The 17,280-nt window shown below is 34.3% G+C and overlaps 1 protein-coding gene across 2 annotated transcripts in view; it reads right to left on the bottom strand.

Annotated features, from left to right (window-relative positions):
* Positions 1-8,310: 8,310 nt before the first annotated feature.
* NRG3 (neuregulin 3) overlaps positions 8,311-17,280 on the bottom strand; it is a 33,016-nt gene continuing 24,046 nt past the window's right edge. Inside the window, exons 3-5 of one of the 2 annotated variants that reach the window (XM_021714728.1) lie at positions 16,003-16,176; positions 10,623-10,694; positions 8,311-10,379 (exon numbers count right to left, since the gene is read on the bottom strand). In XM_021714728.1, the coding sequence (XP_021570403.1) occupies positions 9,872-10,379; positions 10,623-10,694; positions 16,003-16,176 (754 nt within the window). In that variant the 3' untranslated portion in view covers positions 8,311-9,871. The remainder of the gene's footprint in view (positions 10,380-10,622; positions 10,695-16,002; positions 16,177-17,280) is intronic. The other variant, XM_021714729.1, reaches the window with a different exon arrangement.

The raw sequence follows: 17,280 nt of genomic DNA, 5'->3' as shown, positions 1-17,280 counted from the left end.
AAAATAAAAATAATATGAACGCCTACTTTATAGAGTTATTATGAAGACTAAAGAAGGTAATGTGTGTAAAACATCTAGTGCCATGTATATTCTCAGTCCTTTATGTCGTTTGCCATATAAATATATAGATATTAATATAGTTATTAATATCACTTCTTCATGTTCTAAAGCTTATGGCATCTTAAAAATCTCCTCTTTCTCCTTCTGTTTCTCATCCTCTTCCTCTTCCTCCTCCTCTTTCTCTTTTTCTTTTCTTGTTCCTCCTCCTCCTTTACCTCCAACTCCTCTTCCTTCTTCTTCTACTTAGAGCATGGATTGGGAGGTATGAATTTAGTCAAGTATATAGTGGTTTTTCTGAGGTTTTTCTTTTTTATACGACTGTTTATATTAGCAATATATTATGATTTTAAAGATCAAAATCTATCATGAAAGGTATGCCAAAAGTAAAATTAATACTGTGGAAGAACCTAATATTATTGTCTATCTATACTTTGATATATGCTTATGCCAAGAAAACATTAATGTATATGTGTATACTTATGTTATTAAATATTGACATAGGTCAAAGGTAGTAAACTTTTAAAAGCAACTGAATATTATATAATCCAATGTTTAAATAGCACTTTGAAAATATAAATGGGTTTATGAATATAATGACTTGTGTAGCCATTAAGCATATGCACTAATGAAGAAAATGATCACAGACCATATGCAGAGTTAATAAAGCAGGACAAAATGTTTTAAATACTAGATTACCCCAATTTTTAAAATGACATATGGCACTAATAAAAATTATTGGAAGAAAATATACTGAAATATTAATAATGATTATATTTTGGTCATGATTTTTTATTATTCTTATGTATTTTCTATGCAAACATGTAATATTTTTCTAAGTAGAAAATAAAATTAAGCTTCACTAAAATGATGCATTTCTGATCATTCCAAATCAATTACATTTTAGTCACAATATGTCATATTGTAATGCAAAGTAAATTAAAAAATTTTTAAAAGCTCAATGGATGTTAAAACTGTATATATTAGCCACTTCCAGAAAACAATAATGTTTAAAATTAATTTTCACTTCTTACAATGCGTAACCAGAAAATTATTTTTAAAAAGAGTACTTTTAACAATTGAGATTCACAAACATCTTTATAAAACTTATGAAATGTTTAATTATAGACCTTTCCCCTTCACCAAATAAAAAAAAAAAGCACAAACTAACCTATGCACAAGAGTTGCTTACAATTTTAAGTATTTACAGACCCTATGAAACTTGTTCATGGACCTGCAGTGTCTTTCCAAAAGAAAGAAAAGGTAACATGCATTGTATTATTAATTGTGAGGTTAGTTATGGTAGTGAATATATTGAAGTAATTTGTGCCAAATAATAATAGAATGTCTAAGCAAGTCACAATATAAAAACAAAATGGAATATACATAGCCTTCACATTAAATGTTTATAAAGAAAATGTATTGCCATGGGGCAGTATGACATACTATTTTTTAAATTATAATACAGCATAGTAGAAAAATAATGTCTTAAAAATATGCACATACGAGAAAAATGAGAATAAAATAAACAAAGATGCAAGTTATTGTAATCTTAGGTGAATTAATGATTTTTTAAAAATTTTTCACACTTTAAGTAACAATTTTAAAATAAAAAGATAAAAACAAGGTAAAAAGGAAATAATTAGTTGAATCTAACTATCTCTTTTGAAAATGTTTATGGCATGAGGTTTTGTCACTTCTTTATGACTGGAGAAAGGACTTAGAGTAATAAGTACTGCTTATTCATCTCATTTTTATTTATTAAAGCTAGAATTTGTTGGACAAATTCTTTTTTTTCCTTAAAAATCCCATTTTTTCCAACTTTATTGTCTGCTTTTAAGCCATTTAGATTATTTGGATTCAAGGAAAACTGCAACTCTGTTGATCTCTGTCTATATTTGTGTCACACTTTAAGTTTTAAAACATATTTGCATCTGCCTCCATATTTGATTCAATAGCTGCTTTAAGTCTACCTTAGAAGATGAGAGTATTCAGTAAAAATTATCAGTCAGAAAATGAAGATAGGTTAAAAGGTAATGATTTCTTTTTACAAATTTGTATTTTTGTCCAACCTAAACATAGATTTATAGAAATTTTATATCTAGTTAAAAGATATGGAAAAAATAAACCGGGCTCGGTGGCTCAGCCTGTAATCCCACGCCTTTGGGAGGCTGAGGTGAGTGGATTGCCTGAGCCTGAGGGTTCGAGATCCGCCTGGGCAAGTGAGACCTCATCTCTACAATAAATCAAAAAATGAACCGGGCGTGGTAGCGCGCGCCTGTAATTCCGGCTACTCGGAAGGCTGAGGCGGAAGGATCACCGGAGCCCAGCAGGTCGAGGCTGCGGTGGCCAGCAGCGGCCACTGCACTCCAGTCTGGGCAACAGAGTGAGACTCCAACTCAAAACAACAACAACAAAAAAAAGATATGGAAAAGATAGACATTTCAATATATTTAATTTAAAAATTTTCAGAAAAAAATTTTTATTTTAGAAGATGGGGGTTTTGCTATGTTGACCAGGTTGTTCTCGAAATTCTGGCCTAAATCAAGCCTCCTGCTTTGGCTTACCAAAGTGCTAGAATCTCAACGATGACCCATTATGCCTGATACATTTTAGTATACTTAAATGTTAGCATTAATTAGACATATTTAATGCCCAGTAGAGAATTTTAATAAATTAACAAAATGAAATATTGATACGGAAAAAAGAGTCTAGTTTACAGAGAAAGAGCTGGAGGAAAAAAAAATCACTTTATTGTGCAATTCACTTGCCTAATATTTCTCATAAAGTTTTTAGTCTTAGAATTTATTTAATTTTTAACAAGCTAGTATTTTACTTGAAGTCTTTACACACATTGTTGTCTGTTAGAGGTTTACTTTGTATTCATTGTTTGAAGAATGATCATTTAGTTTTATTTAATGTTTTGATTTTTTACATGAATGAATGATTTTGCCTTTCACTCACAAAATGGAAAATATTGTAACTGGAGACAATTCTCAGAAGGCTGAAAAGTCTGTTAATATATGAAAAATTAGCAGGCCTCTAGGGCATTTCTGTATATGAGAAGATAGTGGCTAAAGTCATTAACCTTATCATTTACATTTGAAAGATTCCTGGTTTATCCCTCTACTAACAAAATTCAAACAAAGTCATTTTTTTTCCTCTAGAAAATCAAATTGGTGTCTTATTTTAGCTGAAAATTCCCTGTTTAATAAAAGGGAAATGAGATAAGAAGTGAATGCAGTAAGAACACAACCTAAGGGAGTCTGATTGTTTCATTGTCTGGCTTCAGACTAGGCTACTGAGGAGATGCTATTGTGAAATGGTAGTCCAGGATTCCCTTCACAGATGAAAACTTACTTGACAAAGTCAAGAGGCAAATTAATTATTAAATTCGCATCTTAAGTTTTAATTAGCATTATGACATATATCTCCCCACAAACAAAATGCAGACAAATAGAAGTAAACTTTACAAGGGTGTTGAGGGCCATACTTTAGTATATTTCTCATATTCTTCATAGTCCTACAGAGTATTAGATGTATTTTGAAATGGTTTCTTGGAGCAAATAAAGGAGATCCAAGTATGCCCCTTGAAAAGAATTTTTTCATCAGGGGCATGAGAGATTGTTTCCCATAAATTTTTTGAGTGACAATTAAAAATATTCTGCTAATCATTTGCGTGTTTTCTTCTCTGTGTGATTTATATTCTCTTTATAAAGTATAGTCAAATGGATTAATCGAGTGTACTAATTATTAGCACCAGGGAATTCATTTTTATTTAGATTTAATATGCACAATCACATGCTTGAAAAATAAGAAAGGGTAAAGCAATTTCCTACTAATTATCTTTAGAACATATACAGTGGACACTGGTAAATGTGTAGTGATTTTTAAGGTGAATTTTTATGTTCTTTCATTTGTATCAGTTTGAACAAACATATCTATGCTCCAGACATATTTATAAAGATAGGAATCAAAAGCAGGCTGTGAAGAATAAGCTTTAACCAGTAACCCATATACTTTCCTGCTGCATGCATTTTCTATTGAAAGATATCTGGATCCAAGCTATTCCATGTTATTGAGTTTTAACATACCATATATGCTGTGTGCTGTGGTGTGTGTGTGTATGTGTGTGTGTGTGTGTGTGTGTGTGTGTGTGTGTGTAATTATTTCAAAAGAGCAGCATCAATATAACATATAACAAACTTGTATGAGTGGTTCATTAAAACAAAAATAAATAAAAAACAAGTTTTAAAATGTAGTTTTTCTCTAGTCCAGTGCTGTAAATTACGACATAGATTTCTTACAGTTTTAAACACACAGCACAACTTAAATTTGCTGTCTTTGATTCCAGTATTTTAACATTTCACATTGTTTTACTGAAGACTAAAGAATTCAGACCTTAGGATCTTGACTAAGACAAATTTAATATGGAAGGAATAGTCAGGATGCTATGAGAAGAGCATATAAATATTGATTGTTAAAAACAGCAATTACAACAATAAAAAGCCAGCAAACCCTTCATATTTTTTCTCCATTGTGCCCCCAAAGATAGGATTATATTCAAGCATGATGTGGAAATGCTTCCAAATAATTTATCCAATATTAGTTGAAGAGTTTAAGCTATATTTGAATGCAAATAACTGAAAATATCTTTAAAATATATTTGTGTATATCCGAATGTGTATCCACTGCCTCTATGAGAGAAGAACATCTTCAAGGTCTTGTGCCTTCTCTGGAGAGCCCCTTATTGCTTTTTGATAGTACATCACAGTTTCTTCAAAGAAAAAATCTGGGGTAAATTTTGACTTTTGCTCTCAAAGTTGGGAATTTGATATTTTCTTGGTCATCCCTTCTTTTTAAAATTATCTGTCTTAGGTAGTTTATTTTCAAAACAACTACAAAACAAATTTGTGTATTTCTCCATGGAAATTAAATGCAATATTATAAATGCAAATCTTGTCCATAGATTGATGTATGTGTTCTAACTATTGTTGAGTCTTAGTGAGATAGACTTACACCTATTAACTTTTTAGTTATGCTGAGGTGATTTAATGACAAGTGACCAGGTAAAGTCTGGGTTAGAATTACTTAATAACAATATATCAATTTGGAAGAGAATCTAGATTGTCCTTCTTATTTGACAGATGAGGTCATAAAGCTACTCTTAAATATAGATAAGTTAGAAGACAACTTTCAATATAAAGATTTTCTAATTCATTTCCAACAATATAAGAGTGTTTGCTATCACAATTAATTCTTTAGTAGGCAACAATACACGTGCAATCAATACAGCTATTCATGACAAAAATTAAGAAAACACTAGAAACCTAGTCTCTATTTTGTCAAGATTGTGTCTGGTCGCCCTCACTATTATCTTCATTGGGATAACCAAAGGCAATTAGAATCCCCATCCCCCATCTTCCCTTCCTACATACAGGCTATCCTTATGGAGTTTAGTGGGCACCAGAAGTCAAAGCTACCTATTTAGGCACCTTTGGGAGAAGTTATGGTTATATTTGTAAAAATATATATATAGGAGACCATTATACACTATAGACACAACAATCATTGATACCCATCATTTAATTTTCATTTCGAAGGGATAAACGAGCAGAGATTTTGTTAGAATCTTGCGAATTTTCCAGCCCAAGGATATTTCTGCTTGCCTAAGAAAGAGAAGAAACTGAAAATGCTTATATGATCATAATGTTGCCAAGTTGGCATGCCTCTAAATGCTTTAATTTCATCAGCAATCCATTAAGCTATAACTTTGATATTTGTCAAATTAAACAAAAGTAAAACTACCTAAGTAATCAAACACACACATTTAATACACATTTTTATAGATGTGTGCATGTGTGCATGCTTGTGTGTGTGTGTGTGTGTGTGTGTGTGTGTGTGTGTGTGTGTGTGTGTGGTCCAGTAGAAAACAGATTATTTTAAGAGAATAATGTGGATATTAAGGAGTAAATTTCTTCCAACACCATCACTATTTCTTTAAAAGGGAAAGAAAAAATGAAACAGGAAGAGAGAAAGCTTATTTAACGGCTTCATTTCCCAGGGCATATTGCGATGCATTTAAAACTGAAAACAGCCCAGAAACCTTGTGTTGATTTTGCCTAGGTGAGTACAGAATTTCTGAAGATAAGAGAACAAACAGCATAGACATGCTATCCATTGAAAACCCTGAATCTATACAATTCAATAATAATAAAAAAGTATTTTTATATATAAAATGTCTCAAAAATACCAAAAGAGCAAATAAAAATATCCCCAACTGTGTTCCTAGGTTTACTATATACTTAATTGAGAAATATTTCACAGCACTTGTTTCAGTGCAATGTGTTCTGATTTACAGGGCTGAAATCAAATGACCATAATTCCTTCTGTCCCGACACACAAACTTAGGGAGTCATGGTTTCCTATAGCACCATACTGCAGGATTGGTGTGTGCAACTGCAGCATATATCAGACATATTCTGGCAGAGACCTGGTTACTGAAAGCCTTGACCATGAGCACTGGAGACCCCACTCAAATTTTAGCTGTAATTAGATCCAGGAGCCAATGGGCATTCTCTTGAATTCAGCTTGGCTCTTCTTTTCTCTTTTTGGTAGTTATGATATGTTAATTATGATCAAAACATTAATTTGTGAAGTCCTATTAAACAGTACTCTTTCTCCTCCAGAGAACCTTGCTCTTGCTACTTGGAAATAATGTAAATCATTTGAGGTGTGATAAATTCACAAGTATTTAGTTCTTAATCTGTAGTAAGGTAGATACTGGGCCAGAGGGTAAAAAAATGGAGCACTAATGTACACAGGGAATTCAGGAAGAACATTTTGATGTTAATTTTCCAATATTATTACTACTATTTATAATTATCATAAGATTGTTCATATATATTGAACAATAGCATTCCACAGTAGTCACTGGCAAATTAATATAACATATGCATTATAAAATAGAAGACATATCAGAAAATGATTCAAAGTAAAAAATAGTGGGTGACATTCTTTCTCCAGTAAATAATGAATATGTAGTCTATTTAGTTACAAATGTCCAAATATCTATTCATATAATAAAGACAAGGAGGGGAAAAGCAAAATCAAAGATCTCTTGTAGAAATAAGCACTTCCCTGTAAGTACATGAGCTTGAAGGACAAAGTACTGTTCTTCACATGTTTGCCATGTTACCTTAACTTTGAAAGTTTTGATTCCATCAGCACTTGTCAGTTGGTGTCCAAAGATGTGCAATTTGAGCTTGGACACTTTTTACAGGATAGCAACATATTCCGAAAGGAGACAAAAGTGGCCACTCAACATAATCATTATTATTGGCACTTTCCGGAGGATTTCTTGATGACTATAAATTGAGGAAGTAACTGAATCGCTAAACTTTATATCAAACTGCCGATGGATGTGTACAATATTCATGCTCTTTCAGAATACCAAGAGGGGTTATAATCAAATAATATATGACTCTACTTCATTTTTTAAAAATAAAGGGTTGGATCAAGACTTATGTTTCACTGATAATCTTCATGTTTTCTGTGTAAATAATATATTAAAATAATTGCAGTGGGTCACATAGCATATACCCTATTAGTGTCGAATTCTGAATGAATCCTCTATAAGCAATGGATAATATTTTAGTAAAAATAACAAAGAACATGGTTGACTTCAACAGAGTTGTGAGGCCTTCTGGTTGTTTGATAATCATGATAAATTTCAATATAATGGGTACTCTACTTATAGTGTTTTCACATACCTGTTAATTTTTAAGATGATTTTCTAAAATTTCCCCAAGATACATTTTTAAATGAGAATTTAAATGGTCTAGACATTAAAAATTTATACTAATCTTTTAAAATGCTAACAATATTACCTCTATATGAAAAACAACAAAACTATAATGGGATAACAAATAAATATCATACAACTTTTTGTTAAATATAAAGTGAATTTTACCAGTGTTCTCAACATTTGAGACCTTGAATTTTTTTTAAGTATTTCTGATAAAAACATAGTGTTCTTTCTTTTTTTCTGGATGACAATATGTCTATTAATGAATGTTCTCAAAGAGCAATTTGCAATATATTTTCAACAGAAACAACTTAACCTGAAATAAGAATTGTGTATATTCACTGTTTGATTCAGAAATAGTTACATTGCCTTTCCATGGAACGTAAGTCTTTCACAAAGAAATTTTAACAAAGGTTTTCCCAAGCTGCAGTAAAAGAAATCTTTTATATACTTTCAAATACTGTGCCTTTTTATTTAAAACAGTGTAAACATAACAACTCAACACCACCAATAACTGGAAAAAGACTGAGCATGTGAAACACTAATTTCCTTCTATATCCCATGAAAGTGAGGGTAAATAAACAGACAAATCTTCAGGAGAGGGTCAGTTCACCTTAGCAGTGGTAAAAATATTGCTTTATTCCAAATGAACATACAACACAATTTACTGTTCTTTTGGGGGCTTCTTGTGAACTGAATAGTCTGGGCTTTGTGATTTCAACAATTTATTCTTTCCATATTAACCACAAAAGCCGATGCCTTGGTCCACACGTGGTAGACTTGCTATAAAATAAATAGTAATGAGAATGATGAGAAAGCAAATGGTAACTGTCAATTTGTTTGCTGCCTTGTATAAATAATTTAAGTTGGCATGATTCAAAATAAACATACATCCTTGATTAATTCGCCTTGTGATACTCATATCAATGAGCCAATAGTTGTTCCTCTCAAAAATATTCACATCAGAAAATGGTCTAGACATTGTCAATAGTTTTTTAGAAACCCACCATGCAAGTGACCTTGATTTAAGAACTCACTAACTGAACTTTATACTTAATGGAAAAATTTGAAGTGAACAGATCTAAGAGGGAAATTTTTCTGAATATTAGATTCCCTGATGTTTCAGAACAAATTTTAGCAAGCTTAATACACACACACATGCACACACATACACACAATGAACACATGTGCATACAGCATATGTGCTCGCGTGAGCAAGCCCACACCCACGCACGCTCGCACGCACACGTGCACACACAATCTGAGAAACGCTCTTCCAGAGCCTCTAAACAATCTCAAGGAAAAACATTTCTACTAGTATGATTTTAGTGACACGACATTGTGATTTTTTGTCTCTTTTTTAATAATTTCATACCTCCTCTGAGAGTCTGTGCTTTCAAATCTCAGAGAAAGATGGCACATAAGAGTAGTTAAGATTGCCTCGGATTACTCCACCTATCTTCTGTCCTCCTTCCCTTTCAAGCGTCTTTGTGCCATTCTTTAAAAATCAAACAGAAAACACTACATTTTTCGACATGACATAACCTGTGATGAGGCTATTGGGTGAATAGAAATTTAGAGTTTGGAACTGGCAAGGCAAATGGCGAGGGCCACTTGCTTACTGGCTGTCCACCCTCAGGATAACAGCTCTCATCTCTTTGAAACCAGGTAACTGCCAGTGCTTGTTTATGGAGACACTGGCACTGTTGGGCGAAGGGTCTGAAATGCCCATATCTTCTAAGAACCAAAGAGGATAGTGTTAGGACTAACTAAAATTGGATCCAGAATTCTACCCAAAAGCTTTAGTGGTAAGCTTTATCCCTCCTGGAACATTTCTTTCCCTTTAAAAAAATATTTTGTTAAAAAACACTATGATATGAGGGCGATAGACTATTTGGTTTCTTCTAAGTAGATGCTCTTAAATTAATGCATATAAATAATTTGTATTTAATTTCCTCTCTTTCCTGTTGAGCAAAGCATAGAATGCACAGATTCCTACATCTCAAGTCACTTGGTCAATGCTGAGTCTCTTTGTATTTCATTTCTTAAGACAAATTGTGCCTCTCGTTCTGATTTGGCCGTGGGACTCAGGGGGAGAAAGGCTGTGTTTTCACTTGCACTGTCCTCGGTTTCTACGCTGGCCAGTTCGTAGTCTCCTGATCGTCTGGCGTCAGTCAGAATTCGGATCTGCTCCTGGACAGTTTCTAGCAATATTTTCACTTCTTGTTGTTCTGCTATAAGACAATCGCTGACTGGAATACTCACATTGACAACGTCAGCAGAGTAGGAGTTTTTGCACCATTGGATGCTTTTGACTTCAGAAGTCCCTGGCATTTGCATGCAGGTTTCCTCTAGACCCACTGAAGGGATGATGGGCACAGAACTGGCCCTTGTGGATGAATATCCCATCAGGTCCTTTTGCTCCAAGCTATTAAAATAGGAGTTTGTCTCTCTTGAAGGCAGTTGCATATTTATTGATGCATTTTGTTGGGTTTTTAAACCATTGGATGGATACCTGAAAAAAAAACAAAGTGTTACACCTTCTGTTTTCTGCTGTGTTTTGTTAGAGCAATATTCAATCCACAAAGCACTTGCCACATGCATCATCTCACTGAATTCTCACAGAAACCCCATGAGACGCATACTATGTTCCCAGTTAAACAGATAAGTAAACTGAGGCTCAGATAGGTGAAGTGACTTGCCCAAGGTCACACAGAAAATAAGTGACAGACTGAGACTCAAACCCAGATCTTCTTACTTTAAGTCCAGGGGTCTTTCAACACACCACAGCTGTATAGGCAGGTGAGATATAGTCTTCCTGACCTCTATCCTAGAATACAAAGTAAATGGGGATTGAGCAGGTAAGTGTGGCCTTTCCATAGTGACAAACAGGAAACCCATAACTGTATTACTCCACTCAATCAACTCGACCACCCTCTCAGCCCTGGGTTAGTCCAGCAGATTTGTTGTGGCCACCCTAGTTGGAAACAATCAAGAAGCCCAATATTAAGCATCAAGGTACTACAATTCTGAATTTTTCTGCTTCACACTGATTTTAGGTGACCCAAATCCAATTTCCATTGGCAGTCTGCTCGACAGGAACTGCCTCACCACCAGACTGCTGAGCCTGAAGGGAGGAATGCAAGGCACACAATTCTTCTGTTTGCCTGGGGAAGAATGTGAAGTGGGTTGGCTGATAGGCCTCTCTCAGTCTGGCAGTTTTCCTCATGTAGTTTCTGGAGCCAAGTAAGGTAGTTCATGGGTACATGGCAAGGGCTTGTCAAGAATGCCAGTGTGCCACTCTAAGTAATTTAAATATGCCAGAATCTTTCAAGTCCCCTTCTTGTCTGTTCAGGGCTAATAAATCTTCCTCCTCTGAGCTTTCTAGTGACAGATATATGGTAGGTTCATAGAAATGTGGTTTTGGAACTCAAACAGTAGTGTTTTGTTCTATATCTCAGTTTTTTTGTTATTAATGAAGACATTAAATCAAACATTGAATTTTGATACAATTTAAACGTATCAACCTGCCATATAAGAAACCTCATTTCATTGACTTACACTGTAATGTAAATAAAAATCATGTTTGTACATGTAGATAATAATTGCAATGAAGTGTACTGCCTGCTAAATAGAAGTCTTTATTATAAGTACATGATGGGAATAATTTAGAGATCTACCCACCAGACAGTGAGTAAAGATCGGTAACAGATTTAAACCTTAGTAATCCCATTCTCTCTTACTGTGCCTAATGCAGAGTTGGTGATCAATAAACTTAGATGAAATGAACACATGAATACATAAACAAAATCTCCAAGGTAAATGCTCCCTTTATGTACCTGTTAATATCCATTTTCAAGCATAATAAACAATAGCTAAAACATGCATGGTACTTTCAAAATTCACTTTCACCTCCAATTACCTCATTTTATTTTATAAAAACCTTGCAGTTTATTTATTATTATTACCATGTAATGGATGAGTAAACCAGGTTAAGAGGCACTCAAATGATTTGCCCAAAATTATACCTGTAGTAAGAGGCAGAGAGAAAATTTAAACTCAAGTTGTTTTATTCTAATTGTTATTATCAAAGTCAGAGGTGGCTAATAAATGGATATCCTATGGTGAACCAGAACACCATTTTGGGGATATATAATCTTTATTCATGCAAACTGTACAATCATGTATTTGGAAATTCCAGGGGGTTATTACTCCTTTCTCTTTTGTGTTAAGTCACCGAATATCTGAGTCTAAAGGTTATAATCAGTGAATCAATTTCAACAAGAAGAAAAGGGACACATTGCAGGCTCTTGTGTTTTGTTCCTGGTGTCATCCTGTAAGTATTGTTAGTATGTATGAATCTATAGAATGTCTTTCTACCAGATTCACTAATGAAACAGAGCCAAGAAATATAACTTAGATAAAATAGTATTTCACATAGCTATCATCAGGGTATACCAGCAGGTAGAATCTGATAAATTGATATGTGATGGTGATAAGCAAACATTCTTATACGAGGATCTAAATACTACTTGTACAAAATGTTGGATAAGGGTATGCATATCTTAAAGGGTGTTTTTAAATTGTAAATTCAACAAGTCAACAATGTAGCTCAACTAAGATATAATCAATGACAATTCACACTAAACTTGGAGCATTCTTTTAATATGCCTCAGTGTTATCTTATCTAAAGACTTAGATAAGAAAGAAAAATTGCAGTTGACTATTATGTGTCACTTCTCAAGCCAGTCATTGGACACATGGTTGGCAGTAACTGAAATCTTAAATGTTACCATGATGTGAAGACGGGCTTTAAACAATGAGAACTCTCCAAAATGTGATTTTGTTTTGAATCAGACATGATTTCAAGTCCCAACATTACTACATGCTCTGGAATCTTGGACAATTGGCATTTATCCCATCAATTAAAGTGACTAAGTAGTAATATTGACTTGATTGCTCTGGGGAGGGGGATATTTCTAAGACTTATTGAAATAGGGCCTCTGCTCTGTTCTACTAAAGTAACAGTAGTAATCCTCACTTATCCCCTAGAGATGTTGTGAGTATCCTAGCACTGGTCTTTGAGAAAAAGTTTAGATGATAATTAAATTTCTACATGTGATTCTGAGTTAGATGTCATTCACAGTTCTGTATCTCTTGAGAGTCAATGACCCTTTTAGAAGTTTTATCCATGAGCTTGTCATACCAGTTTGAACTGCCCTTCTCCTCCCTCAACAAAAAAACACACATGCATTTAATCTGTAACTATGTGAGTCAAAGCATTATTTTAAAGAAGAAAGATTCCAACTATTGGTCACTTGTTTTGTTTCCCAGTTATTTCAGGGTCATACTAATGAATTTACGTCTCTCTAGAGGATTCCAAGACCCAGTTCCTGGGACAAATGGCAATGAATGAATGGACTAAATTGAAAGATTCCATTTTTATCCCTGGAGGCATATAATTAGATATTCCAGTTACAAATGATCATCCATGAAAGAAATTTTCTTTACATCCCTTTTCTGATTTAGTGGTTTATTTAGTTACAAAGGCCAGTATTAAATCTCAGCTCTTCTTCATGGTATTGTGTATGTGATCTTGGATTAGCCATCCTTAATATGTTCATCTACAAAATTTTCTAAAGAGTAACTGAAGAAAAGTATGTAAAGTTACTAGTTGGTGTGGTAGATACTCAGTATATTTTGGATCCTATGAACTTTTATGATGTAAATCTAGCTTTTGTAATTCCATTTCTTTCTGTCTAGTGTATGAACACATTAGTTTGATTTGCCTAACAAATAATGGTTGAAAGCTCTGCAAGCCATTACCATGGCTATCACTGACAAGGACTCCAATAAGGAGAAAGGGTTTCTCAGTAATATCCTCTCTGCTTTACTCCTTTCCCAGGCTATACTGTGATAGGTGCTAAGTTCAAGTTAGACTAAATTTGTGCCAAGGAGAGAAGACGCATACCTTAGAAGCATAACTGCAGCAGACAACGCCCACATGCTTGGTAAACAAGCAGCAGATGGCTGATGGAGCTTGCAAATTCATTCTCTCCTTCTCCAGGGCCAGATTTGAAGAGGGTCTTTAGCTATGAAATTCTATTCCAATCCCATTTCCAGTCCAGAGAGACAGTCAGTCCCCCGGGAGTGGAAAATAGCTTGTTTTAAAGAACTGAGAATGAGATTGCTCCCTGAGATTCATTGTGTTGAACACACAGTGACTTATAGTTAGAGTCACTATTTATCAACATTGGGTGCATATCACACACAGGAAAATACCTGTGGCCAGCCAGTTGGACAGAATATTCCCAACCCAATGGTGGTTGAACCAAACCAAAACCACTGTCATGAAGACAAAGTGTGTCTCTTAGGAAGTAAAACAAAACAAAATCGCCTAAATATGTAATGAGTTCTCTGAGCTCTTGAAGATACGTGTAAGTATGGTTTGAATCTGGCACAAGCTCAGGGCACCCTTATACTTAGAACATATGAAAAGATAGTCATTAACAGTGTTCAACAGAAAAAAGTCATCATGAGCTGGGTTTCGTATTCAATCAAAAACCTTTAAAGTTGATTTTCCCTCACTCCTGCTTTCAACATTCACCTTTGGGATTTTATATATTTATAGTCATACTTCTAAGTAAGAGGCATCATTAGTGATTTACAAACAAGAAAGTCATTATGAAACATGATCAGTTATAATTATAGGCTAAGTGCAAACCCCCTTTTAGAGATAAGACCAAGAGAAATGCAAATTGCTATTTGACTTGCATTCTGCATATTGGACAACTTGACTATTATGTTGAATTTGCAACTGTCATCCTAAATCTGTACCAAATGCCTATTATAGTCCATTTGAAATTTCTTCAAAATTACAAAACCTAATCACAGGCTGCTTATTCCCTATCTTCTAATCTTTCTAAAGAAATCTGTTACTGAGTTTTGTCAGAACTCTAGGACACTGCTCCATATTTCCCATACACGGAAGGAAAGAGAAAGGTGAGACTCTGTGTTAGACCTCCCACCTGTTTTGTTCATTTTCCTGGTAGAGTGTCAGGAAAAATCACCCAGGCCAAAGCTGCATAGAAATCTGGCCCAGCTCATTCAGAGGGATAAAAACTAGGGCAACAAGAATTTGACTTGACTGAGGAAACATATTCCTGAAGCTTTTGGATTAAATCCTGACTGCATAGCTTTTGAAACTAATAAACCATTATGACAATTATTGTGACAATAAATAGGAGTACTACTTCTCTGCTTACTATGTGTTAGGTACAAACAGTTTACACAAATCATTTCTAAAAATCTGCCCAACAATTCTCAGAGGGTGTTTAAGTTCAGATAGTAAAATTTTCTCAAGCACATACAAATAGTAAAGGGCAGAAATGGAATTTGAACTCCAGTCAGTTTAAGGAGGGATGGTCATGTTTGGCTGAATAGTTTCTGACAGTCATGTGAATATGGCTAAAATTCATCCTGCTCTCCACCTACCAAGCTGGGAATCCTGTAAAGTTCTGTGTGAACCAAAGGAAGGGACATCTTTTACACTGTAATGAGCAGTAGTCATGGTGTCCAAAGTTTATCCTTCTACCCTATACCATGAGTAATCTAGAGATATGAGTTCAGTAAGTTGTACCATAACATTACATTCTCAATATTGACCCGAATTGCACATTCAAGCTCAGTAGAAGCAGATAGTGTATAAATGGTAAAGGTTATTGTTTAGGGTATTGTCCACAATACTGATCAGATAATTAAATCATTTTTCTAACCCACATATGAAGGAACATTTTAGTCTTCCTATGACACTTGATTATTATTATTATTATTTTTATTTTAATCAAAGACAAATTCCCAGGTGTTTTAGCAACAATATAATAACATATTGCCTAGATAGCTACACTTATTTTCTTCTTAGTGTTATGTTTATTCTCAACCAATGTTTCCCTAGGACATATTTTCATCATGTCTGTTCTATCAAGATGATTCAGTTTTTATGGAACAAAGATGGCAATAAGTTTAAATAGCCAATTAATTAAGAAATCAATGAATAAAACCCCAAGGAACTTTCAACTTAATCTAAAGCAATGGTATTAAAGACATCTTCCCTAAAGTACACTGCTTTTAAGACCTACCCTTGGCAGGGTATTGTATCCTGGTCTGGGATCCTTGATTCTTCTAGTTGCTGATATGCTGGTCCCACAATTCCACCCAGCCTACTTCGGGGTGAGGGGGGTGTCCTTCTGAAGGCATTCCGATGAAGCATCCCACTTCTTTGTGCTGGGCTGCAGCAAGAGGAGAGGCTCCTGCTGGGGTGAAAAAGAAACAAAACAACAACAAACAAAAGTGATCATAGCAATAACCTCACAGATGGCTGCTCCAACTTTGCAAACATTGCATTCACACCACAAATCCTTAACGTTCTAGACCCGGGACCATCCGTGAATATAGCACATGTGGCAAAAAGGAACAAGAAGGTGCCCGATCCATTTTATTCCTGGAGACACTGAGTCAAAGACAAACTCCTGTGTTTCTGGTTTTCCAATTTAGAATATAACTGACAACATAATGGCAGCTTTCCAGATAGAGATAAGAAGTGAGCCTTAGGAATTCTCAAGCTGCTGATTCCCATTCACCCTGATTATCCAAGCCATAGTAGATGTCTCTGAAATAGAAATAAAACAACCTTCTTATTAAACACAGACAAGAACTAAACATAGGAAGCTCAGAAGGGATTTATGAAAACATTTTTTACTTGTTAGTGATAGAATAAACAAACCTACTTTAACTGGCAATCTCTCATTAACATATGTGTTAAATTCCCAGTTCACTACCTTAGATTTTCATCAAACTTGAGAAACTAAATTTTCTTTTGAGTTTGCTTTCAATAAACATCTAAATATATATTTTATTTGACTCGTATATCTAAATACTCAAATAACCTTATGTTCACAGATGCCATCTGAAGGCAAAAGACATAAATGAGTTATATCATAGATTTTAACAAAGGGAGAACTCCTACCTAGCTTATGTACAACAGAAAACTAGACTCTATAAAAAACCAATTGCTAATTGACTATTCCATATCCAGTCTATTCCATATCCAGTCTGATCTCCATCACGCTAAATTTACCCTACTGTAGACTGGTGAAGAGAATTTTGTTTTGGAGTAGGCATTCTATAAGATGTCAGTTTACATAGTTACATAGGTTCTGCAGTGTTCAGATAATAAGTAAATTGAGAATTTTGAATTGCATTCTCACTTAACTATGAAAATAAAAAATCATATAAAGATATATAGAAAACCTTCTTAAAATTTCAATAAATCTATAAGCTCTAAAGAGATCAGTCTCCCAAAGGAATTTTACGATATCACTATATTATTTGGAGTTCTGTCACTTTCTCCTTTCAAT

The sequence above is a fragment of the Carlito syrichta genome, unplaced genomic scaffold, assembly GCF_000164805.1.
Source record: "Carlito syrichta isolate Samal-C Ts95f unplaced genomic scaffold, Tarsius_syrichta-2.0.1 Scaffold305732, whole genome shotgun sequence".
In the NCBI taxonomy this organism is placed as follows: Eukaryota; Metazoa; Chordata; class Mammalia; order Primates; family Tarsiidae; genus Carlito; species Carlito syrichta.
The sequence above is the reverse complement of the archived record's forward strand: the minus strand, read 5'-3'. Positions and strand labels throughout refer to the sequence as shown.